The sequence below is a fragment of the Oncorhynchus nerka genome, linkage group LG10 (genome assembly GCF_034236695.1).
Source record: "Oncorhynchus nerka isolate Pitt River linkage group LG10, Oner_Uvic_2.0, whole genome shotgun sequence".
NCBI lineage: Eukaryota > Metazoa > Chordata > Actinopteri > Salmoniformes > Salmonidae > Oncorhynchus > Oncorhynchus nerka.
The window spans coordinates 59,509,951-59,530,802 of NC_088405.1; the positions used below are offsets into that span (position 1 = coordinate 59,509,951).

At 43.3% G+C, this 20,852-nt stretch overlaps 1 protein-coding gene across 4 annotated transcripts in view; it reads left to right on the top strand.

Moving 5' to 3' along the window:
* The first annotated feature begins 2,311 nt into the window (after positions 1 to 2,311).
* The window catches only part of ksr1a (kinase suppressor of ras 1a), a 48,761-nt gene continuing 30,220 nt past the window's right edge, over positions 2,312 to 20,852 (top strand). For 3 of the 4 annotated variants that reach the window (XM_029670731.2, XM_029670737.2, XM_029670736.2), the window contains exon 1: positions 2,313 to 2,777. In XM_029670731.2, the coding sequence (XP_029526591.2) occupies positions 2,568 to 2,777 (210 nt within the window). In that variant the 5' untranslated portion in view covers positions 2,313 to 2,567. Of the gene's footprint in view, positions 2,778 to 20,852 lie in introns of all 4 variants that reach the window. The other variant, XM_029670735.2, reaches the window with a different exon arrangement.

A 20,852-nucleotide genomic window follows, 5' to 3' on the forward strand; every position in this document is an offset into this window, starting at 1 on the left:
TTCCTTGAGAAAATGCTCTTTGCAACGAAGCTATTTTGGTTTATTTTTTACAATTTCCATTTAAAACAATCACAGTAAAGTACTTAAATGTTACATAAATAATTTAATATTGAGATCAAAACGGCTGCATTGGATCTTTAATGGTTTTGGAGTTTGCCCACTGAGCTCTAACGGCAAACCTACTTTGCCCAGTAGATGGTGCTCTACACAAATGTATTTAACTTCATCGCATCTGCATCCCATGTGCAGTTTTTTCCTCATTGCATTTCTTCCGATAGTACTGTATGACACATCAGTGTTTTTTCTCTTTTGTTATCATGCTAATCTCTACCATATTACCCCAGTATCTTGATTGTCCTTGCTCTTCTGTTTTGTAGTTCTATTCTTTATTCCTCCCTTGCCGTCAGTCTTTCTTTGTCTCTGCATGGCCTCCCGCGGTAGTCATTGCCACCCCTGTCCTGAAGGGGGCTCCAGCCTGTATGTGTTGTAGTGGCAACTGGGCAAGCAGGGCTGGCTATGGCTGAGTGACATGCGTGTTGGTGTGATTAAGCCTGTCAGGTCTTTATGCTGCTAATTGCATGGCAACTGCAGATGGAACTTTAATCTAAGCCTGACTGTCCACCCTGCTCCTCAGATCATGCCTGGTTCTGGTGTCCCCCTCCCTGTCCGAGGTTAGGATTGGGATGTTTAATGTCCCTTTTTACATATGCGGTGTGTCTAAACTAGACATGTGAACCTCACACTCAAGACTTTACAATTTAGATTGTACAACAGGCAGGCTGTGTTGTTATGGAGCAGCAGGCCGTGTTGTTATGGAGCAGCAGTCCCAGTGTCCGTGGCCCTTCCTGGGCTCATCCTCTCTCCTCAGACCTGCAGGGTTGGCTCAGGAGATCCCCGTCACAAAAGGACACGCAATCAGATTCTCCACAATCCAATTGAATCTGATGCAACGCTGCCTGGGAGGCTTGCCCCTACACTAAGATGCAGCAGCCTGGCTGGCCAATGGGGCTGCAGTACAAACCGCCTAAAAGGCCGCCAGGCCGAGTGGGCTGGCAAAGGATGTGTGTGTCTACCCTCAGCTCAGCAAGTCATGTCAACAAGCTGACAAGTGCCTCCTTTCCTCACTCGTCCTATTGCTTTCAGACCAAATTGTCAGCTTTTCTGTAAATGAGGCCTTGCTGAATTTGGGGGAATTCTAACTTTGAGAAATTGCTTTGCTTACCTTGATGCTCTCTGTGCCTACCCTTGGCAAGAATGTAACAAGCTCAGTCCAATACACAAAAAAAGGGAGAGCACGTTTCTGGAAACGAGACTTACTCTTTGAGTGTGTAGGTGATGTAAAAGGTGGCAGAGTCTCCGGAGTCTAAGCCAGGACACACGTTGATGTCAGTGTGTGTCTCTAGTCAGCATTGCTATGTGGGGCTGAGAAAGCAAGAGGAGAGCGGTCACATACCCTGAAGGTGACAGTGGGACCTTATAGGGGATTACCTTGTAATCTGCATTTAGGATGAGTGCCTACTAAAATAGCTTATTTTGTGCTCTGATCTCTCTCGATGTAGTGTCTAAGTGTGTGGAGTCATAAGCCAGCACCCACATGTGCTTATCCAGGACAGGGCTCACTCATAAGGGCTTACATTCACCAGACTCGCAGCTCAAATCTTGCCTTTGTGATCCTATCACCTTCCCACTCTCATACATGTGCAGTTTTGTTCCTTTCAGAGTTAACATTATGGGGAAACCCTGCACCCTGGTCATTTCATTTAAGGTGGGATGCAGGCAGTGTGTTTAAGGACAGCAAGGCATTGTTTATAGTCCTGTGTCAGAAATAAGAGAGGAGAGGGTAAGTGATGTAGATGGAGAATTCCAGGGACACATCACATGTGCTTACAGATCCAGAGTGAACATTGCTGGCCCTCACACCGATTCACTCCACAATGTGATTGGGTCTAATTCTGCACATTATAGCATGTCAAGTAGCAATTGTCAAGTTCACAGGTTGTGGAGTATTATTGTGCTAATATGACTGGGTAGTATACTGCAGTAGATCTCGGCATCATCGCTTCTTGTTCTATGGAGCTATATACTTCAGCTCAAGGTGTGTGTGGTGAGGATAATTTGTTGGCAAGACTTTATAAGAAAATATTTTATTGGTCCTCTCAAACAGGCTAGAGAACCAGCGACGTTTAGTCAGGACAATATGCCCAAACTGAGACGTATTTATTAAGCCCCAAATCAGCGGATGCCCAGCCATATTAAAAAACTTCATTTCCCGAACTGCAACGGGTCCGTGATGTCTCCAACAGCTGACAGACGATAAAAGCCTAGGCGAGAGCTTTCAGCAGGGGGAGAGAGTCTCTCGGCAAGGAGAATATACAACCCGAACACTGTTGGACTTTGGATTGCTTTGGACCAGGATATTGATATCGAACATTTGTATTTCTATATCCGAATTTGGCGCTTTTTCTGCTCAATTTTGGGATATTTGTTAAGTTCCATAACATTGCGTAGCTGGTGCATGTGCATTTTAAAGTGCATCTACCCCCTAAAGCCGTGCCCAATGCCGAGGAATGGATAGTGTGTCTGATAAAGGTGGAAAGATGGTCGAGAGTGATGAGCAGTCGGAGAGGGATAGTGGCGGTGGCGCAGCGATGGCCGCGCTACACCAATGCGAACTCATCCAGAACATGATTGAAATCTCCATCTCCAGTTTACAGGGGCTCCGGACCAAATGCGCCGCGTCCAATGACCTCACACAGCAAGAGATACGTACTTTAGAGGTAATTAACTCTTGAAAACGCATAAATACGGCGGTCCAAACTGCGGAGTTATACGTATGTCTGCTTGGGCTGCATTTCTTTGGTGGCTAAGCTAGGCGCTCCATCAATTTCCTCATGTTTTGCACAATACACTGCAGTTGTTTGCTGTATTGCGCGATGCTTACATGATTATTTAAAGAATAGGCCTACATTTAAACGTGCACGGCGACTTCCCACATTGTCTACTATTGATATATATATAAATGGACATTGTCACTGACGTTGATCTGGTTACTGTGACCTTTTTCTCGAGGTGAAATATTTGGCTGGAAACCCCGGAATTGTTTGCAGCAATGTAATGCGTGTTGATGGAACGGGCCAAATTCCTCACATTTTAATTCTGTTCTTGTTCACGATTCCGCATTTCTGCATCAGACAAGCCAAGTTCGGAGCCCAAACGAAATGCAACATGAAATAGCAGAGCATTTCTCGGCAATGGTAAATGCTCCTCATGCCAATAATCTTGATAATTTCCCTGAGTATATTTCTGAGCCAATTTAAGGCCAATATGTTTTTAATGAGTTCCCTGCACCTGGCTGTGTGAACAAAATAATTTCAGTCGTGTCTGGGATGAGTTGAGTAGCGTGTGCAAACAGTTCTGAGGAAACAGTGTTTAAATTGCGCAACGGGTGATGGCCTACATATCGGCTCCAGTCTTTAGGCCCATAATATGGTAGTGTTTAGCTGGAAAATATTATATCAAAGTAATAAAATAATACGGAAAATGTAGCCTATTATAGAGCAATCACATACTCATGGGCATATACACTGCGTGTACAGAACATTAGGAACACCTTCCTAATATTGAGTTGCACCCCATTTTGCCCTCAGAACATGGGTTGAAAGCGTTTCACAAGAATGCTAGACAATGTTTACTCAAATGCTTCCCACAGTTGTCAAGGTGTCTGGATGTCCTTTGGCTGTGGACCATTCTTGATACACCGAGAACTGTTTAGCGTCACAAAAAAAAACGGCAGCGTTGCCATTCTTGACACACTCAAACCGGTGCAACTGGCACGTACTACCATACCCCGTTCAAAGGCACTTACATCTTTTGTCTTGCCAATTCACATGCTGAATGGCGCACACATACAATCCATGTCTCAGGCTAAAAAAATAATTCTATAACTGGTCTCCCCTTCATATTCACTGATTGTAGTGGATTTAACAAGTGACCTGAATAAGGAATCATAGCTTTCACCTAGTCAGTCTGTCATGGAAAGAGCAGGTGTTCCTAATGTTTTGTACACTCAAGATCCCAAATAAAACTTTTTGTCACATGTGCCAAATATAGCAAGTGTATACCTTTACTGTGAAATGCTTACATAACAAGCCCTTAACCAACAGTGCAGTTCAAGAAGAGGTAAGAAAATATTTACCAAGCAGACAAGTTTATTTTTTATTTTTTTAAAGTAACCCTATTAGAATAACGAATATAAATACATGGGGCACCGGTACCGAGTCAGTATGCAGGGGTACAGGTTAGTTGAGGTAATTTGTACATGTAGTTGGGGGTGAAGTGACTATGCATACAGTGCCTTGCGAAAGTATTCGGCCCCCTTGAACTTTGCTGCCTTTTGCCACATTTCAGGCTTCAAACATAAAGATATAAAACTGTATTTTTTTGTGAAGAATCAACAACAAGTGGGACACAATCATGAAGTGGAACAACATTTATTGGATATTTCAATTTTTTTAACAATCAAAAACTAAAAAATTGGGAGTGCAAAATTATTCAGCCCCTTTACTTTCAGTGCAGCAAACTCTCCAGAAGTTCAGTGAGGATCTCTGAATGATCCAATGTTGACCTAAATGACTAATGATAATAAATACAATCCACCTGTGTGTAATCAAGTCTCTGTATAAATGCACCTGCACTGTGATAGTCTCAGAGGTCCGTTAAAAGCGCAGAGAGCATCATGAAGAACAAGGAACACACCAGGCAGGTCAGAGATACTGTTGTGAAGAAGGTTAAAGCGGGATTTGGATACAAAAAGATTTCCCAAGCTTTAAACATCCCAAGGAGCACTGTGCAAGCGATAATATTGAAATGGAAGGAGTATCAGACCACTGCAAATCTACCAAGACCTGGCCGTCCCTCAACTTTCAGCTCATACAAGGAGAAGACTGATCAGGGATGCAGCCAAGAGGCCCATGATCACTCTGGATGAACTGCAGAGATCTACAGCTGAGGTGGGAGACTCTGTCCATAGGACAACAATCAGTCGTATATTGCACAAATCTGGCCTTTATGGAAGAGTGGCAAGAAGAAAGCCATTTCTTAAAGATATCCATAAAAAGTGTTGTTTAAGGTTTGACACAAGCCACCTGGGAGACACACCAAACATGTGGAAGAAGGTGCTCTGGTCAGATGAAACCAAAATTGAACTTTTTGGCAACAATGCAAAACGTTATGTTTGGCGTAAAAGCAACACAGCTCATCACCCTGAACACACCATCCCCACTGTCAAACGTTTGGTGGCAGGGACAGGGAAGATGGTTAAAATTGATGGGAAGATTTGGAGCCTACAGGACCATTCTTTTTCAGCAGGGACAGGGAAGATGGTTAAAATTGATGGGAAGATGGATGGAGCCAAATCCAACAGGACTGTTTTGCAAGGAGGAATGGGGAAAAATTCATTCTGGAAGAAAACCTGATGGAGTCAGGTTTATATCAGTTTTATATGCAGTTTTATATCTTTATGTTTGAAGCCTGAAATGTGGCAAAAGGTCGCAAAGTTCAAGGGGGCCGAATAATTTTACGCCCAATTTTTCAGTTTTTGATTTGTTAAAAAAGTTTGAAATATCCAATAAAGGCACTGTAGATAATAAACAGTGAGTAGCAGCAGTGTACAAAAGGGAGGGGGGGGTCAATGTAAATTGTCCGGTGGAGATTTTATTAATTGTTCAGCAGTCTTATGGCTTGGGGATAGAAGCTGTTGAGGAGCCTTTTGGCCCTAGACTTGGCGCTCCGGTTGTGTGTGTGTGTGTGTCAGTTCCTAATAAGGAAATCAGTCAATTGAAGTAATTTCTTTAGGCCCTAATCTATGGATTTCACATGATGGGCCAGGTGCACAGCCATGGGTTGGCCTGGGGGGGGCATAGGCCTGGGCTGGCATGGTCTGTGGTTATGAGGCCAGTTGGATGTACTGCCAACTTCTCTAAAATGATGTTGGAGGCGGCTTATGGTAGAGAAATTAACATTCAGTTCTCTGGCAACAGCTATGGTGGACATTACTGCAGTCAGCATGCCAATTGCACGCTCCCTCAACTTGAGACATCTGTGGCATTTTATTGTGCACCTGTGTAATGATCATGCTGTTTAATCAGCTTCTTGATATGCCACACCTGTCAGGTGGATGGATTATTTTGGTAAATGAGAAATGCTCACTAACAGGAATGTAAACAAATTTGTGAACAACATTTGAGATTTTTTTTGTGTGTGTGGAACATTTCTGAGATGTTTTATTTCAGCTCATGAACATTGGAACCAACACTTATATTTTTGTTCAGAATATTCTCAGCTGTCGTGACATTTGTCCAGCCTGCATTCAGTCGCCAACATCCACAAAGGTGTATCAATAACCTACTCTTTATGCAAATTAAATTATACTACTGATATGCTTTCATGCTCATCACATTTGAATGAGATTGTCAGGTTTCTATTTGAGGAAAGCACAGGCTATTACTCTTCCCTTCAGGGGTTTTTGAAGAGTGCATTTTCTTTACGTTTCATGCATCTTCAACATCTGAGTTGTGAAAAGGTTCGGACTTCTTGAGTGGTCATTGAACTGCAACACTAGTTATGGTAAACCTGTTTCAGGACAAAGAAAGACTTCAAGTGAGTGTCAGAAATAGAAATCAATGAGTGGGTGCTCTAGGCTCACTCTACAGTACGCCTTTTACCGTCACCACACACACTGCCACTTTCACTTCTTCCTTCACACTGGGTTTTCTTGTTAGTTCAGGATGTCCATCACTGAGAAACTGGATCGTTATGGTCTGCTCACCCTGCCTTATAGACATTCAACCAGCAATGATCAATCAGAAGCTGCGTTTCTCCAGGCTGTACATACAGTGGGGCAAAAAAGTATTTAGTCAGCCACCAATTGTGCAAGTTCTCCCACTTAAAAAGATGAGAGGCCTGTAATTTTCATCATAGGTACACTTCAACTATGACAGACAAAATGAGGGGGAAAAATCCAGAAAATCACATTGTAGGATTTTTAATGAATTTATTTGCAAATTATGGTGGAAAATAAGTATTTGGTCACCTACAAACAAGCAAGATGTCTGGTTCTCACAGACCTGTAACTTCTTCTTTAAGAGGCTCCTCTGTCCTCCACTCGTTACCTGTATTAATGGCACCTGTTTGAACTTGTTATCAGTATAAAAGACACCTGTCCACAACCTCAAACAGTCACACTCCAAACTCCACTATGGCCAAGACCAAAGAGCTGTCAAAGGACACCAGAAACAAAATTGTAGACCTGCACCAGGCTGGGAAGACTGAATCTGCAATAGGTAAGCAGCTTGGTTTGAAGAAATCAACTGCGGGAGCAATTATTAGGAAATGGAAGACATACAAGACCACTGATAATCTCCCTTGATCTGGGGCTCCATGCAAGATCTCACCCCGTGGGGTCAAAAATCCCAGAACCGCACGGGGGGACCTAGTGAATGACCTGCAGAGAGCTGGGACCAAAGTAACACTACGCCGCCAGGGAGTCAAATCCTGCAGTGCCAGCCGTGTCCCCCTGCTTAAACCAGTACATGTCTAGGCCCGTCTGAAGTTTGCTAGAGCGCATTTGGATGATCCAGAAGAAGATTGGGAGAATGTCATATGGTCAGATGAAACCAAAATATAACTTTTTGGTAAAAACTCAACTCGTCGTGTTTGGAGGACAAAGAATGCTGAGTTGCATCCAAAGAACACCATACCTACTGTGAAGCATGGGGGTGGAAACATCATGCTTTGGGGCTGTTTTTCTGCAAAGGGACCAGGATGACTGTTCCGTGTAAAGGAAAGAATGAAAGGGGCCATGTATCGTGAGATTTTGAGTGAAAACCTCCTTCCATCAGCAAGGGCATTGAAGATGAAACGTGGCTGGGTCTTTCAGCATGACAATGATCCCAAACACACCGCCTGGGCAACGAAGGAGTGGCTTCGTAAGAAGCATTTCAAGGTCCTGGAGTGGCCTAGCCAGTCTCCAGATCTCAACCCCATAGAAAATCTTTGGAGGGAGTTGATAGTCTGTGTTGCCCAGCAACAGCCCCAAAACATCACTGCTCTAGAGGAGATCTGCATGGAGGAATGGGCCAAAATACCAGCAACAGTGTGTGAAGACTTACAGAAAACGTTTGACCTCTGTCATTGCCAACAAAGGGTATATAACAAAGTATTGAGATAAACTTTTGTTATTGACCAAATACTTATTTTCCACCATAATTTGCAAATAAATTCATTAAGAATCCTACAATGTGATTTTCTGGATTTTTTTTTTCTTATTTTTTCTGTCATAGTTGAAGTGTACCTATGATGAAAATTACAGGCCTCTCATCTTTTTAAGTGGGAGAACTTGCACAATTGGTGGCTGACTAAATACTTTTTTGCCCCACTGTATACCCTGATCCCATCTTCACACAACCCTTGAACCAGACAAATGTGGGGATGCTGGAAAGAATATAGGTAGTATTACAGTACCAAACTGAAGCACTAGTTTTAGTCACAGTATTTCACAGGTCCAAAAGCCCGAACCATCTGGGTTGAATCACCCCCATCTGTTTGTTTGAGAAGATTGTAGTGACAATTGGAGCAGACAGAGATGTTAACCATAAGTCGCCCAGATCTGTCTTGGGCTTGGCCATAAAATCCTAACTGGCAGAAATCTGACAAGCCTGTCAGCTTGACACTCCCATAGGGCTCCACAAGTGTTCTCATGAGTCCCGTATATAACAGCAGAGTGGAAAATATCAATTGTCAATCCAGCTAAATGGCCTAACTGATCAGTTAATTTGTGTGATGAATGAGAGTAGTGAATAACGACGGGTTAAAGTGTCTGTCACAGTTGTGTTGCAAAACAGGGGCATCTCTCCCAGAGACCCGCACTTGAGCGCAATCAAGAGAGGCTTGAACTCGCATTATATTCTTACTGAAAGAGCTTTATTATGGCACTCCATCCATGGCTGTTTTTTTACTGTGTGCCTTGCCGGTGAAAAGATAATGGTGCTTTGCTCTCCAAGTGGAGTACTGCAAGGTGGTGCTTCAGTTTTCACACACTAATCCCTGTCTGACTCTTGACATCTCTCACACACACCCTCTGTCTGTCTGTCTTTCTGTCTCCATGTTGGCCTGTTCTTTGTTATGTCTCCCTGTCGTTGTCTCTGTGGCTGTGAATCAGTATGTCTGTTACACTTTAGCAATGAATGACACTAGATGATATCCAATAATCATTCAAACAGCCTCTAGGGACAGATTAAATACTTTGTAGGGAAGGTTACTCTAAAAGTTTTTTTTTTTCTTACAGGTTATACAGTGCCTTCAAATTGTTCACACCCCTAGACTTTTTCTACATTTTGTTACAGCCTGAATTTAAAATTGATTCAGTTGAGCTTTTGTGTCACTGGCCTACACACAATACCACATAATATCAAAGTGGAATTATGCTTTTTGAAATTTTTCAATAACAAATGAAAAGCTGAAATGTCATGAGTCAACAAGTATTCAACCCCTTTGTTATAGAGTTCAGGAGTACAAATTTGCATAATGAGTTGCATGGACTCACTCTGTGAATGACAACCTCATCTCTATACCCCACACATACAATTATCTGTAAGGTCCATTAGTCGCGCAGTGAATTTCAAACACAAATTCAACCACAAAGACCAAGGAGGTTTTACAATGCCTCGCAAAGAACAGCAACTATTGGTAGATGTGTTTTAAAAAATAAATAAAAAACAGACAGTGAATGTCCCTTTGAGCATGGTGAAGTTATTAATTACACTTTGGATGGTGTATCAATTACACCCAGTCACAACAAAGATGCAGGCGTCATTCGTAATTCAAGTTGCCGGAGAGGAAGGAAACCACTCAGGGATTTCACCATGAGGCCAATGGTGACTTTTTAAAACATTTACAGAGTTTAATGGCTGTTACAGTAGAACTGAGGATGGATCAACATTGTAGTGTCTAGGGTTGTGCATTTTGGGGAATATTCAGAGGTGGAACATTTCTGTGGGAATATATGGGAAACAATGGAAATGTATGCAAATTAATATTAATACAATTTAAATTTATATATTTTTTTTTATTGGATATATTTACCATATATGGAGACAGAAACATAAACCATTTACCTTATCATAAGTAGACAATTACAAATGAGTAAATCCTTCCAATAGATTTTTTATTTACGAATTGAACTTTAATTAAATGAGTTGACTCTTCACATGGGATGATTTCACTGAACAACAAAAGAAAGGGAATATTGAATGATCCCCAATGATCCATCGCATCTCCCAAAAAAGATTTCAACATACATCTGTAAAATTATAGTCTAGAAACTAAAGCTTTGGTTGTCTTCCTCTCAGGCTTCCATGTCTTCTCCCTGGACCTCCACAATGTCCACCTCTTGAACATCAGACTCTGAGGCCTCATCTTCACTCACTTTCCAACCTTGTTGAGGATGGCACGTTATCAGGCTCAAAAAGCCTTAAATTCGCCCGGATGGCCACCAATTGTTCAACCCTTGTATTGGTCAGCCTGTTGTGTGCTTTGGTGTGTGTTCCCAAGCAAAGACCAGTTTCGCTCTGAGGCGGCTAATGTTGGTGGGATTTGGAGGATGATGGAAGCAACAGGGGAAAGAGCCTCAGATACACAAGGTCCCTTCCACCAGGTGGCTGATGAGATATGTTGGCACGACTGCCATATTGCATCTCCATTCTAAAGTTCTTGCTTGGAAGTGTACTTCGCCAGACTGCCAAGAACCTTACTCTCATCCAGGCCAAGGTGGCGAGACAGCATACTTAGTGTCCAACATGTACTCTGGGTGTGTATGGGCTTAAGGCAGAAGTCTTCACACTTTTGATGTATTTCAGAACTGAATTTTCCTCTGCTTGGAGCAACAGTGAAGGGGGAAGGGCAGTAAGGATTTCTTCTCTTACATCTGGAAGCAGAGTCTGAACATCAGACAGGATGGCATTGTCTCCCTCAATCCGTGTAATGGTTACTGCTATAGGTTTCAGGTTGCTTACCACACTCTTAAAATAAACTCAGCAAAAAAAGAAACATCCCTTTTTCAGGACCCTGTCCTTCAAAGATAATTCATAAAAATCCAAATAACTTCACAAATCTTCATTGTAAAGGGTTTAAACACTGTTTTCCATGCTTGTTCAATGAACCATAACAATTAATGAACATGCACCTCTGGAACGGTCATTAAGACACTAACAGCTTACAGACGGTAGGCAATTTAGATCACAGTTATGAAGACTTAGGACACTAAAGAGGCCTTTCTACTGACTCTGAAAAACACAAAGAAAGATGCCCAGGGTCCCTGCACATCTGGCTGAACGTGCAGATGTGGCCAGGGCAATAAATTGCAATGTCCATACTGTGAGCCGCCTAAGACAGCGCTACAGGGAGACGGGACTGACAGCTGATCGTCCTCACAGTGGCAGACCACGTGTAGCAAAACCTGCACAGGATCAGTACATGCGAACATCACACCTGCGGTACAGGTACAGGATGGCAACAACTACCGAGTTACACTAGGAATGCACAATGCCTCAATCATCAGTGCTCAGACTGTCCGCAATAGGCTGAGAGAGGCTGGACTGAGGGCTTGTAGACAGGTGGAAGGCAGGTCCTCACCACACATCACCGGCAATAATGTTTCCTCTGGGCTAAAACCCACCATCGCTGGACCAGACAGGACTGTCAAAAAGTGCTCTTCACTGACGAGTTGTGGTTTTGTCTCACCAGGGGTGATGGTCGGATTCGCATTTATCGTCGAAGGAGTGAGCATTACATCGAGGCCTGTACTCTGGAGCGAGATTGATTTGGACGTGGAGGGTCTGTCATGGTCTGGGGCGGTGTGTCACAGCATCATCGGACTGAGCTTGTTGTCATTGCAGGCAATCTCAACACTGTGTGTTACAGGGAAGACATCCTCCTCCCTCATGTGGTACCCTTCCTGCAGGCTCATCCTGACATGACCCTCCAGCATGACAATGCCACCAGCCATACTGCTCGTTCTGTGCGTGATTTCCTGCAAGACAGGAATGTCATTGTTCTGCCATGGCCAGTGAAGAGCCCGGATCTCAATCCCATTGAGCATGTCTGGGACCTGTTGGATCAGAGGGTGAGGGCTAGGGTCATTCCTCCCAGAAATGTCTGGGAACTTGCAGGTGCCGTGGTTTTAGATTGGGGTAACATATCACAGCAAGAACTGGCAAATCTGGTGCAGTCCATGAGGAGGAGATGCACTGCAGTACTTAATGCAGCTGGTGGCCACACCAGATACTGACTGTCCCTTTGTTCCGGGACACATTATTCAATTTCTGTTAGTCACATGTCTGTGGAACTTGTTTCCGTTTATGTCTGTTGTTGAATCTTGTTATGTTCATACAAATATTTACACATGTTAAATTTGCTGAAAATAAATGCAGTTGATCGTGAGAGGATGTTTCTTTTTTTTGCTGAGTTTACATCATCCAGTAGGATCCTCTTCATGGGGCTGTCCATGTCGGCAGACTGTGTTATGGCCATTTCTTGGAGCGACTCCCCCAGGAAACTGTCAAACATGATGACAACACCACCCCAACAGGAGTTGCTGGGCAGCTTCAATGTGGTGCTCTTATTCTTCTCACTTTGCTTGGTGAGGTAGATTGCTGCTATAACTTGATGACCCTTCACATACCTAACCATTTCCTTGGCTCTCTTGTAGAGTGTATCCATTGTTTTCAGTGCCATGATGTCCTTGGGGAGCAGATTCAATGCATGAGCAGCACAGCCAATGGGTGTGATGTGAGGGTAGGACTCCTCCACCTTAGACCAACCTGCCTCCATGTTCGCAGCATTGTCTGTCACCAGTTCAAATACTTTCTGTGGTCCATGGTCATTGATGAACCTTCAGCTCATCTGCAATGTAGAGACTGGTATGTCTGTTGTCCCTTGTGTCTGTGCTCTTGTAGAATAATGGTTCAGGGGTTGAGATGATGTCGTCAATTATTCCTTGCCCACGAACATTCGACCACCCATCAGAGATGATTGCAATACAGTCTGCTTTCTCTATGATTTGCTTGACCTTCACTTGAACTCTGTTGAACTCTGCATCCAGCAAATGAGTAGATAAAGCATGTCTGGTTGGAGGGGTGTATGCTGGGCTAGGAACATTCAGAAATCTCTTCCAATACCTGTGAGCATCAGAGGTGAACCAGTTGCATACACAGCTCAAGCAAGACATTCATCAGCATTTCTCTGACTCCGTTCCTCCATTGAGTCAAGGAAACTTCTGATTCCTGTTGCTATTGATAAGGTGTCTGATTCATCATTTTCACCTCAAATAGAAGTAGAGGGACTTTTGTCAGAGGTTGCTTGTTTTGAGCGCTGAGGGAACTTTATCCGCTTGTCCAGATGATTCTGCATCTTTGTTGCATTCTTCAAGTTATTTGGCACAGTATTTGCAAATGTACACAGCTTTTCCATCTACATTAGCTGCAGTGAAATGTCTCCATACATCAGATAGTGCCCTTGGCATTTTCCTGTAAAGATTAGAAAAAAATGATTAAAAAATAAACATATACAATTCCATGTACAGATAAATAGTTAAGCAGTTAGATTAAACTCCTTTTAAGATATATGTTTTAAAATTAAACATGTATGGAAACTGGTGAATTAACAGCTCAAGCAAGTTAAATCCCACATGGTAGCAAAAACTAACTAGCAGAAATTGTTCACAAGTTAGAAATAATTTAAACACACTTTGCTGTAGGCTACTATTCACTAGTTAGCAGAAAATGATGTATGTCATAAAATATATTCACCCCACCCAGTATTGTAATCATAACTTACCAGAAAGCATGTAGTCCTTGGCTCAGACAGTGTAGTAGTGTGAGCTCAATAGCATCTCATTAGTGTGCAAGATCTTGAGAATCAGCTGTACATATCATGGAAGAGTGAACTTCACATGTGGTGGAAGAATGCACTGTGCATGCAGAGGGTTGCAATTCCATTGAATTGGCGATAGTTTAACCAAAATATGCCACAAGACCTAGAATTGCCCTTATGTGTATCCCACAAAAAAATGTTCACTGTTATAAGCTAACCTTTTTGATGAATTTAAGCTAAATTCCCCAAATTCCTGGGCTTAACTTCTCATGGAAAAATTCAGGAAATTGACCGTTAAGTTTCCAACCCTTCGCAACCCTAGTAGTTACTCCACAATACTAACCTAAATGACAGATGTTCCAAAACATGCATCCTGTATGCAATAAGGCACTAAAGTAAAACTGACAAAATGTGGCAAAGAAATTAACTTTACATCCTGAATACAAAGTGTTATGTTTGTGGCAAATCCAACACCTCACTGAGTACCACTCTCCATACTTTCAAGCATGGTGGTGGCTGCATGATGTTATGGGTATGCTTGTCACCGGCAAGGACTTGGGAGGTTTTTTTTGTTTAAAAAAAGAAACAGAATGAAGCTAAGCACAGGCAAAAATCCTAGAGGAAAACCTGGTTGTCTGCTTTCCAACAGATGCTCAGAGACATTCACTTTTCAGCAGGACAATAACCTAAAACTCAAGGCCAAATTTACACTTGAGTTGCTTACCAAGACGAAATTGAATGTTCCCGAGTGGCCTAGTTACAGTTTTGACTTGAATCGTCTTGAAAATCTATGGCAAGACTTGAAAATGGCTGTTTAGCAATGATCAACAACCAACTTGACAGAGCTTGAAGAATTTTTTTAAAGAATAATGTGCAAAATATTGTACAATCCAGATGTGCACATTTCTTAGACTTACCCAGAAAGACTCACAGCTGTAATCGCTGCCAAAGGGGATTCTATCGTGTATTGGCATAAATGAGATTTCATGAAAGAAATGCAGAACTGTCTAAAATCATGTTTTCACTTCATCATTATGGGCTATTGTGTGGAGAGAGAAAAAAATATTCATTCCATTTTGAATTTGAGGCTGTAACACCACAAAATGTGGAATAAGACGAGGGATATGAATACTTTCTGAATGCACTGTATGTAGCCTAGCCTATATAGACATATAACATGATAAAGATTATATTATATCAGTCACAACAACCAGACTTCTGACTCCTCATTTGAATCTTGCTTGCGTAGGTGTCTCTTGATATACATTTTCTTCCGTGAGTCTTTTGGATTAATGCATCACCATGTTATCTGTGCAGATAATCCATCCCTGAGCCTATCCTAATAATCAGCAGATAGAAATGCATCATCTGTTTTGTCTTCTCGTGATGTTGGAAAGAGTTTTGCTGCGCCGCTCGTGGTGTGAGCTATTGTGGCTGTGTCTATATTTAGACGTCTTTCTTCCTACGCATTTTCAGGGTTGGTTGTTAAATAAGGAAATCAAATGACGCGCAAAGAGGCTATGCTGAGAGGGGAGAGCAGGGCGGAAGGGGGGGGATCAAAGCCAATCAGCTGGGCTGCTTCTTACAACATAGCAACTGCTGTGTCTGAGGCCTAGGAGGAGACCGACTGGGGAGAATATGGCCATCACCAGAGAAGAAACAAGCAAATCATTGCAGCATTATCCACACTATTTCACTTTCCTCTTTTTGTATTGGGAAAACAAACGGTACAATCCAGCAGTCTGATTGCATTGTGTGGAAATCATGGTCGTTTTACCCCAGCAGGCGGCTTTTGAGCTATTCTTAAACATGTTGAGGATGTAGTGTTTCTCTGCATCTGGTAATTTTGAGGTCTGCAGTATTTGTGTAATGGGGAAGGAGGATTTGCATGACATGGCAGAAAACAAGAGGTTCCGTTGCCCTGTTCAAGCAAGCTTCCTTCCTACCCATTCCTTTCTGTTTTTTCTTCCTTTCTTCAAGGACCATGACATAATTCCATTTCCAGATCGGATATATTACATTTGGGTAACATTTGACATACATTTGCTTCTATACCTGTGTAATAAAACTGCAATAGCTTTGTAATTGCTTAGTACCAGAATTGGGCATTTTTTTGTTATTATTACTCAAGTGGAATAAGGAATAGTGCCTATTCCTGTTAGAAGGGTTCTATATACAGCATGGTTACACAATAATGTATTTGAGGCATTTTGTGTTTCTCAATTGAAATCAGTTGAATGTAAATTCCTAAATACTGATGTGTTGCTCTCTAACAGAAAGCAGCTTAGATTTAGAGAACCATTTTGATTCAGAGAATGATGCAACACCAGCTCCAACACCTACTCTTAAGTTATATGGGAATTGCCTGGTTAGATAATAATGCATGTTTGGTTTCAAATGTAACTCAGGAGAAGACACACATTAGCCTGCCCCCGTGCTGTTCTAACTGACTCATGTCAACGTGTAACCCAAAACACTCAACAATGATCTTCCAATTGATTCAGGGCCTTGATGCAATTGCAATCTTTAAATTGTCCTATTGTGTTGTATGTCTTGAGGCAGCAGTAAAGTGGGGTCCGAAATTATTGACACGCTTGATAAAAATGAGCAATTAGAACTGTGGAAAATAATTACTAAAAAATACTGAGCTATATTTTGCACTCCAAAAAAATGGGCAAATATTATTTTATACTAATATAATTGCTCAGAGAAAGAGATTTTCTTTAACACGTAATAATAAAAAAATCTCAAAGGTAGGGTCAAAATTGACAGCCCTAAAGATTCTTAGAAATAAAGTAGCTAAAAGTGTAGTATTTGGTCCCATATTCCTACTACATCAAGCTTGTCACTCTACAAACTTGTTGGATACATTTGCAGTGTTTCAAAATTATTTTGTGCCCAGTAGAAATGACTGGTAAATAATGTATTGTCATTTTGGAATCACTTTTATTGTAAATAAGAAAATAATATGTTTCTAAACACTTACGTTAATGTGGATGCTACCAAGACTACGGATAACCCAGAATTAATTGTGGTTAATGATGAATGAGAAAGTTACAGAGAGTCAAAGATCATACCGCCAAGATATGCTAACCTCTCACCATTGCCAATAACAGGGGAGGTTAGTATGTCTTGGTGGTATGATATATATTTTTTGAGCATACAATAAAGCAGTGTTGAAATTATTCATTTCATAGTCATTATTGCTTATCAAGATGAGCAGTAATGTTCACACACTTAAAATTCCAAGCTATTTCTGAGCTTTATATGGTGTGTCGGCAAGGCCGGGCTGTGTGTTGCTGGGGCTGTCGCTAGGACAAACCAGACGGGGACTAACCTTACACAACATAAGGACAGAGGATTAGTGGCAGCAGCCAGCCAATCCCCCAGCCCCTCCCTGTGGGGTCAGCCAGCGATGACGGAGGGGTCAGTGCAGTGGGCCATTGTCTCTGACAGTCACCCACGGACGATGGGCGCCCAGCCCCGCCACAAAGCCCGTGGCACATGTGACCCTTCCTCCCTCCCTGCACCATGTGTCACTGTGCCTCCGTCCATCGTGCCACAATGGTGGTGGGCTGTGGTGATTTGTGGCATATTCATGTTGTTACCTGGGGCTGCTTAATATACAGCATCACGTCACAGCCGTTTGTTAACATTTAGGCCCATCACAAAGGCCTTAATGTGCCATGTTCATTATCTGCCAGATCACAGTGCTGTGCTGCCCTGAGACCAGTGCACACAGTGACTGTGACGGGGGCCGCCCACATTTTATTAATGCTACTTTGGACCGCATGGGGCCAGCGGATAAGGGCAGATTAAGCTATAGGCGAAAAGAAAAACGCCCTTGTCACATGGTCCTGCCTCCTTGTCACATGGTCCTGCCTCCTTGTCACATGGTCCTGCCTCCTTGTCACTTGGTCCTGCCTCCTTGTCACTTGGTCCTGCCTGCTTGTCACTTGGTCCTGCCTGCTTCTCACATGGTCCTGCCTGCTTGTCACTTGGTCCTGCCTACTTGTCACTTGGTCCTACCTGCTTGTCACTTGGTCCTGCCTGCTTGTCACTTGGTCCTGCCTGCTTGTCACTTGGTCCTACCTGCTTGTCACTTGGTCCTACCTGCTTGTCACTTTGTCCTACCTGCTTGTCACTTGGTCCTGCCTGCTAGTCACTTGGTCCTGCCTACTTGTCACATGGTCCTGCCTGCTTGTCACTTGGTCCTGCCTGCTTGTCACTTGGTCCTGCCTGGTCCTGCCTGCTTGTCACTTGGTCCTGCCTGCTTGTCACATGGTCCTGCCTGCTCCTGCCTGCTTGTCACTTGGTCCTGCCTGCTTGTCACTTGGTCCTACCTGCTTGTCACTTGGTCCTGCTTGCTTGTCACTTGGTCCTGCTTGCTTGTCACTTGGTCCTACCTGCTTGTCACTTGGTCCTACCTGCTTGTCACTTGGTCCTACCTGCTTGTCACTTGGTCCTGCCTGCTAGTCACTTGGTCCTGCCTGCTTGTCACATGGTCCTGCCTGCTTGTCACATGGTCCTGCCTACTTGTCACATGGTCCTGCCTGCTTGTCACTTGGTCCTGCCTGCTTGTCACTTGGTCCTGCCTCCTTGTCACATGGTCCTGCCTGCTCCTGCCTCCTTGTCACTTGGTCCTGCCTGCTTGTCACTTGGGTCCTGCCTGCTTGTCACTTGGGTCCTGCCTGCTTGTCACTTGGGTCCTGCCTGCTTGTCACTTGAGTCCTGCATGCTTGTCACTTGGGTCCTGCCTGCTTGTCACATGGTCCTGTCTGCTTGTCACATGGTCCTGCCTGCGTGTCACATGGTCCTGCCTGCGTGTCACATGGTCCTGTCTGCATGTCACATGGTCCTGCCTGCTTGTCACATGGTCCTGTTTGCTTGATGGTGATACTATTGTGTACTACTGATGAGTTCTTGTACCTATTCCAGTTACAAAGACATGTAGTATTTTTTTATTTATTTTTTTACATTTTTTTTTTCTGACTAAAACAATGTTTTGGAAGAGAACCATCAAACACTCATGGACACACTTGCACATTTATTTTTCTCTTGAGAATGGAGCATTGATCATGGTTTGATTTACAATTGTGAAGACAAAAACCAGCACATAATACCAGATGGGAATGGTGCAGTTTGTGGGCTTCTGTGGGGCAGATTCAGAATCCATGTGGGTCATATGCCCACCATGACCACAGACGGCAGATGCTTTTAAAAACTGCTGTACATTTCTGAGGGGACCAAAGGATAATGGCACATAACATGTGACAATAGAAACTGCAGAGAGTCATGTAAATTTGAAGGGGGCTTCTATTACCACAGAGATTGTTTTATCTTTGAGAAATCTGATATTACCTCATAGTGTACGTTCTGTTTCCCTGGGAAAGAAGTCTTGCACAATTCTCCTGCAGAGAGGCAATGCTGTCATTGGCAAAGACATCAAAGTAAGGCTGTCATCCAATGTTTCTGAGAGTACAAGACGGTTATTTCTGCCGAATCTTGAGGAAACAAATGGAACAGTAGGACTTTGTCCCCTGTGTCAGACAGGCGTTCTGGTGTCTCTCTGGCTGCTCTCTGGTGACTTGGTTCGTATTGGCTGTCACTCATCTCCTCAAGGCACTAAAGCGTTTCCATGGTGTTGTTCAACCCCCATTTTCAGACTAACAGGTGGGATCTGAGGCTTGTCAGGCTACCCCATCCCCCACCAGGCTCCCATCTATATGAGTCAATGAGTTCCATCCCCCACCAGGCTCCCATCTATATGTGTCCATGAGTTCCATCCCCCACCAGGCTCCCATCTATATGAGTCCATGAGTTCCATCCCCCACCAGGCTCCCATCTATATGAGTCAATGAGTTCCATCCCCCACCAGGCTTCCATCTATATGAGTCAATGAGTTCCATCCCCCACCAGGCTCCCATCTATGAGTCAATGAGTTCCATCCCCCACCAGGCTCCCGTCTATATGAGTCAATGAGTTCCATCCCCCACCAGGTTCCAGTCTATATGAGTCAATGAGTTCCATCCCCCATCAGGCTCCCGTCTATATGAGTCAATGAGTTCCATCCCCCACCAGGTTCCCATCTATATGAGTCAATGAGTTCCATCCCCCACCAGGTTCCTGTCTATATGAATCAATGAGTTCCATCCTCTACCAGGCTCCTGTCTATATGAGTCAATGAGTTCCATCCCCCACCAGGTTCCCGTCTATATGAGTCAATGAGTTCCATCCCCCACCAGGTTCCTGTCTATTTGAGTCAATGAGTTCCATCCTCTACCAGGCTCCTGTCTATATGAGTCAATGAGTTCCATCCCCCACCAGGTTCCCGTCTATATGAGTCAATGAGTTCCATCCCCCACCAGGTTCCTGTCTATATGAGTCAATGAGTTCCATCCCCCACCAGGTTCCCGTCTATATGAGTCAATGAGTTCCATCCCCCACCAGGTTCCCGTCTATATGAGTCAATGAGTTCCATCCCCCACCAGGTTCCCGTCTATATGAGTCAATGAGTTCCATCCCCCACCAGGCTCCTGTCTATATGAGTCAATGAGTTCCATCCCCCACCAGGTTCCTGTCTATTTGAGTCAATGAGTTCCATCCTCTACCAGGCTCCTGTCTATATGAGTCAATGAGTTCCATCCCCCACCAGGTTCCCGTCTATATGAGTCAATGAGTTCCATCCTCTACCTAACACAGACCTGTTGTTAGCTGATCATCACAGGGCTGACTGAAGAATCTATCGATCTGTGAATCTGACTCTGTTACATTTTGAAGCCCACTGAGGATTTCAGTGTTTTAAAACACACGTCATGTCTGGGATCTGTGGAATGGTACAACGCTACTCCAGCTTTTGATCTTTCTATAGAAAATGTGCTGTTATTCAAATGTTACCTAATAAGATATGTGTGTTTTATTTAACA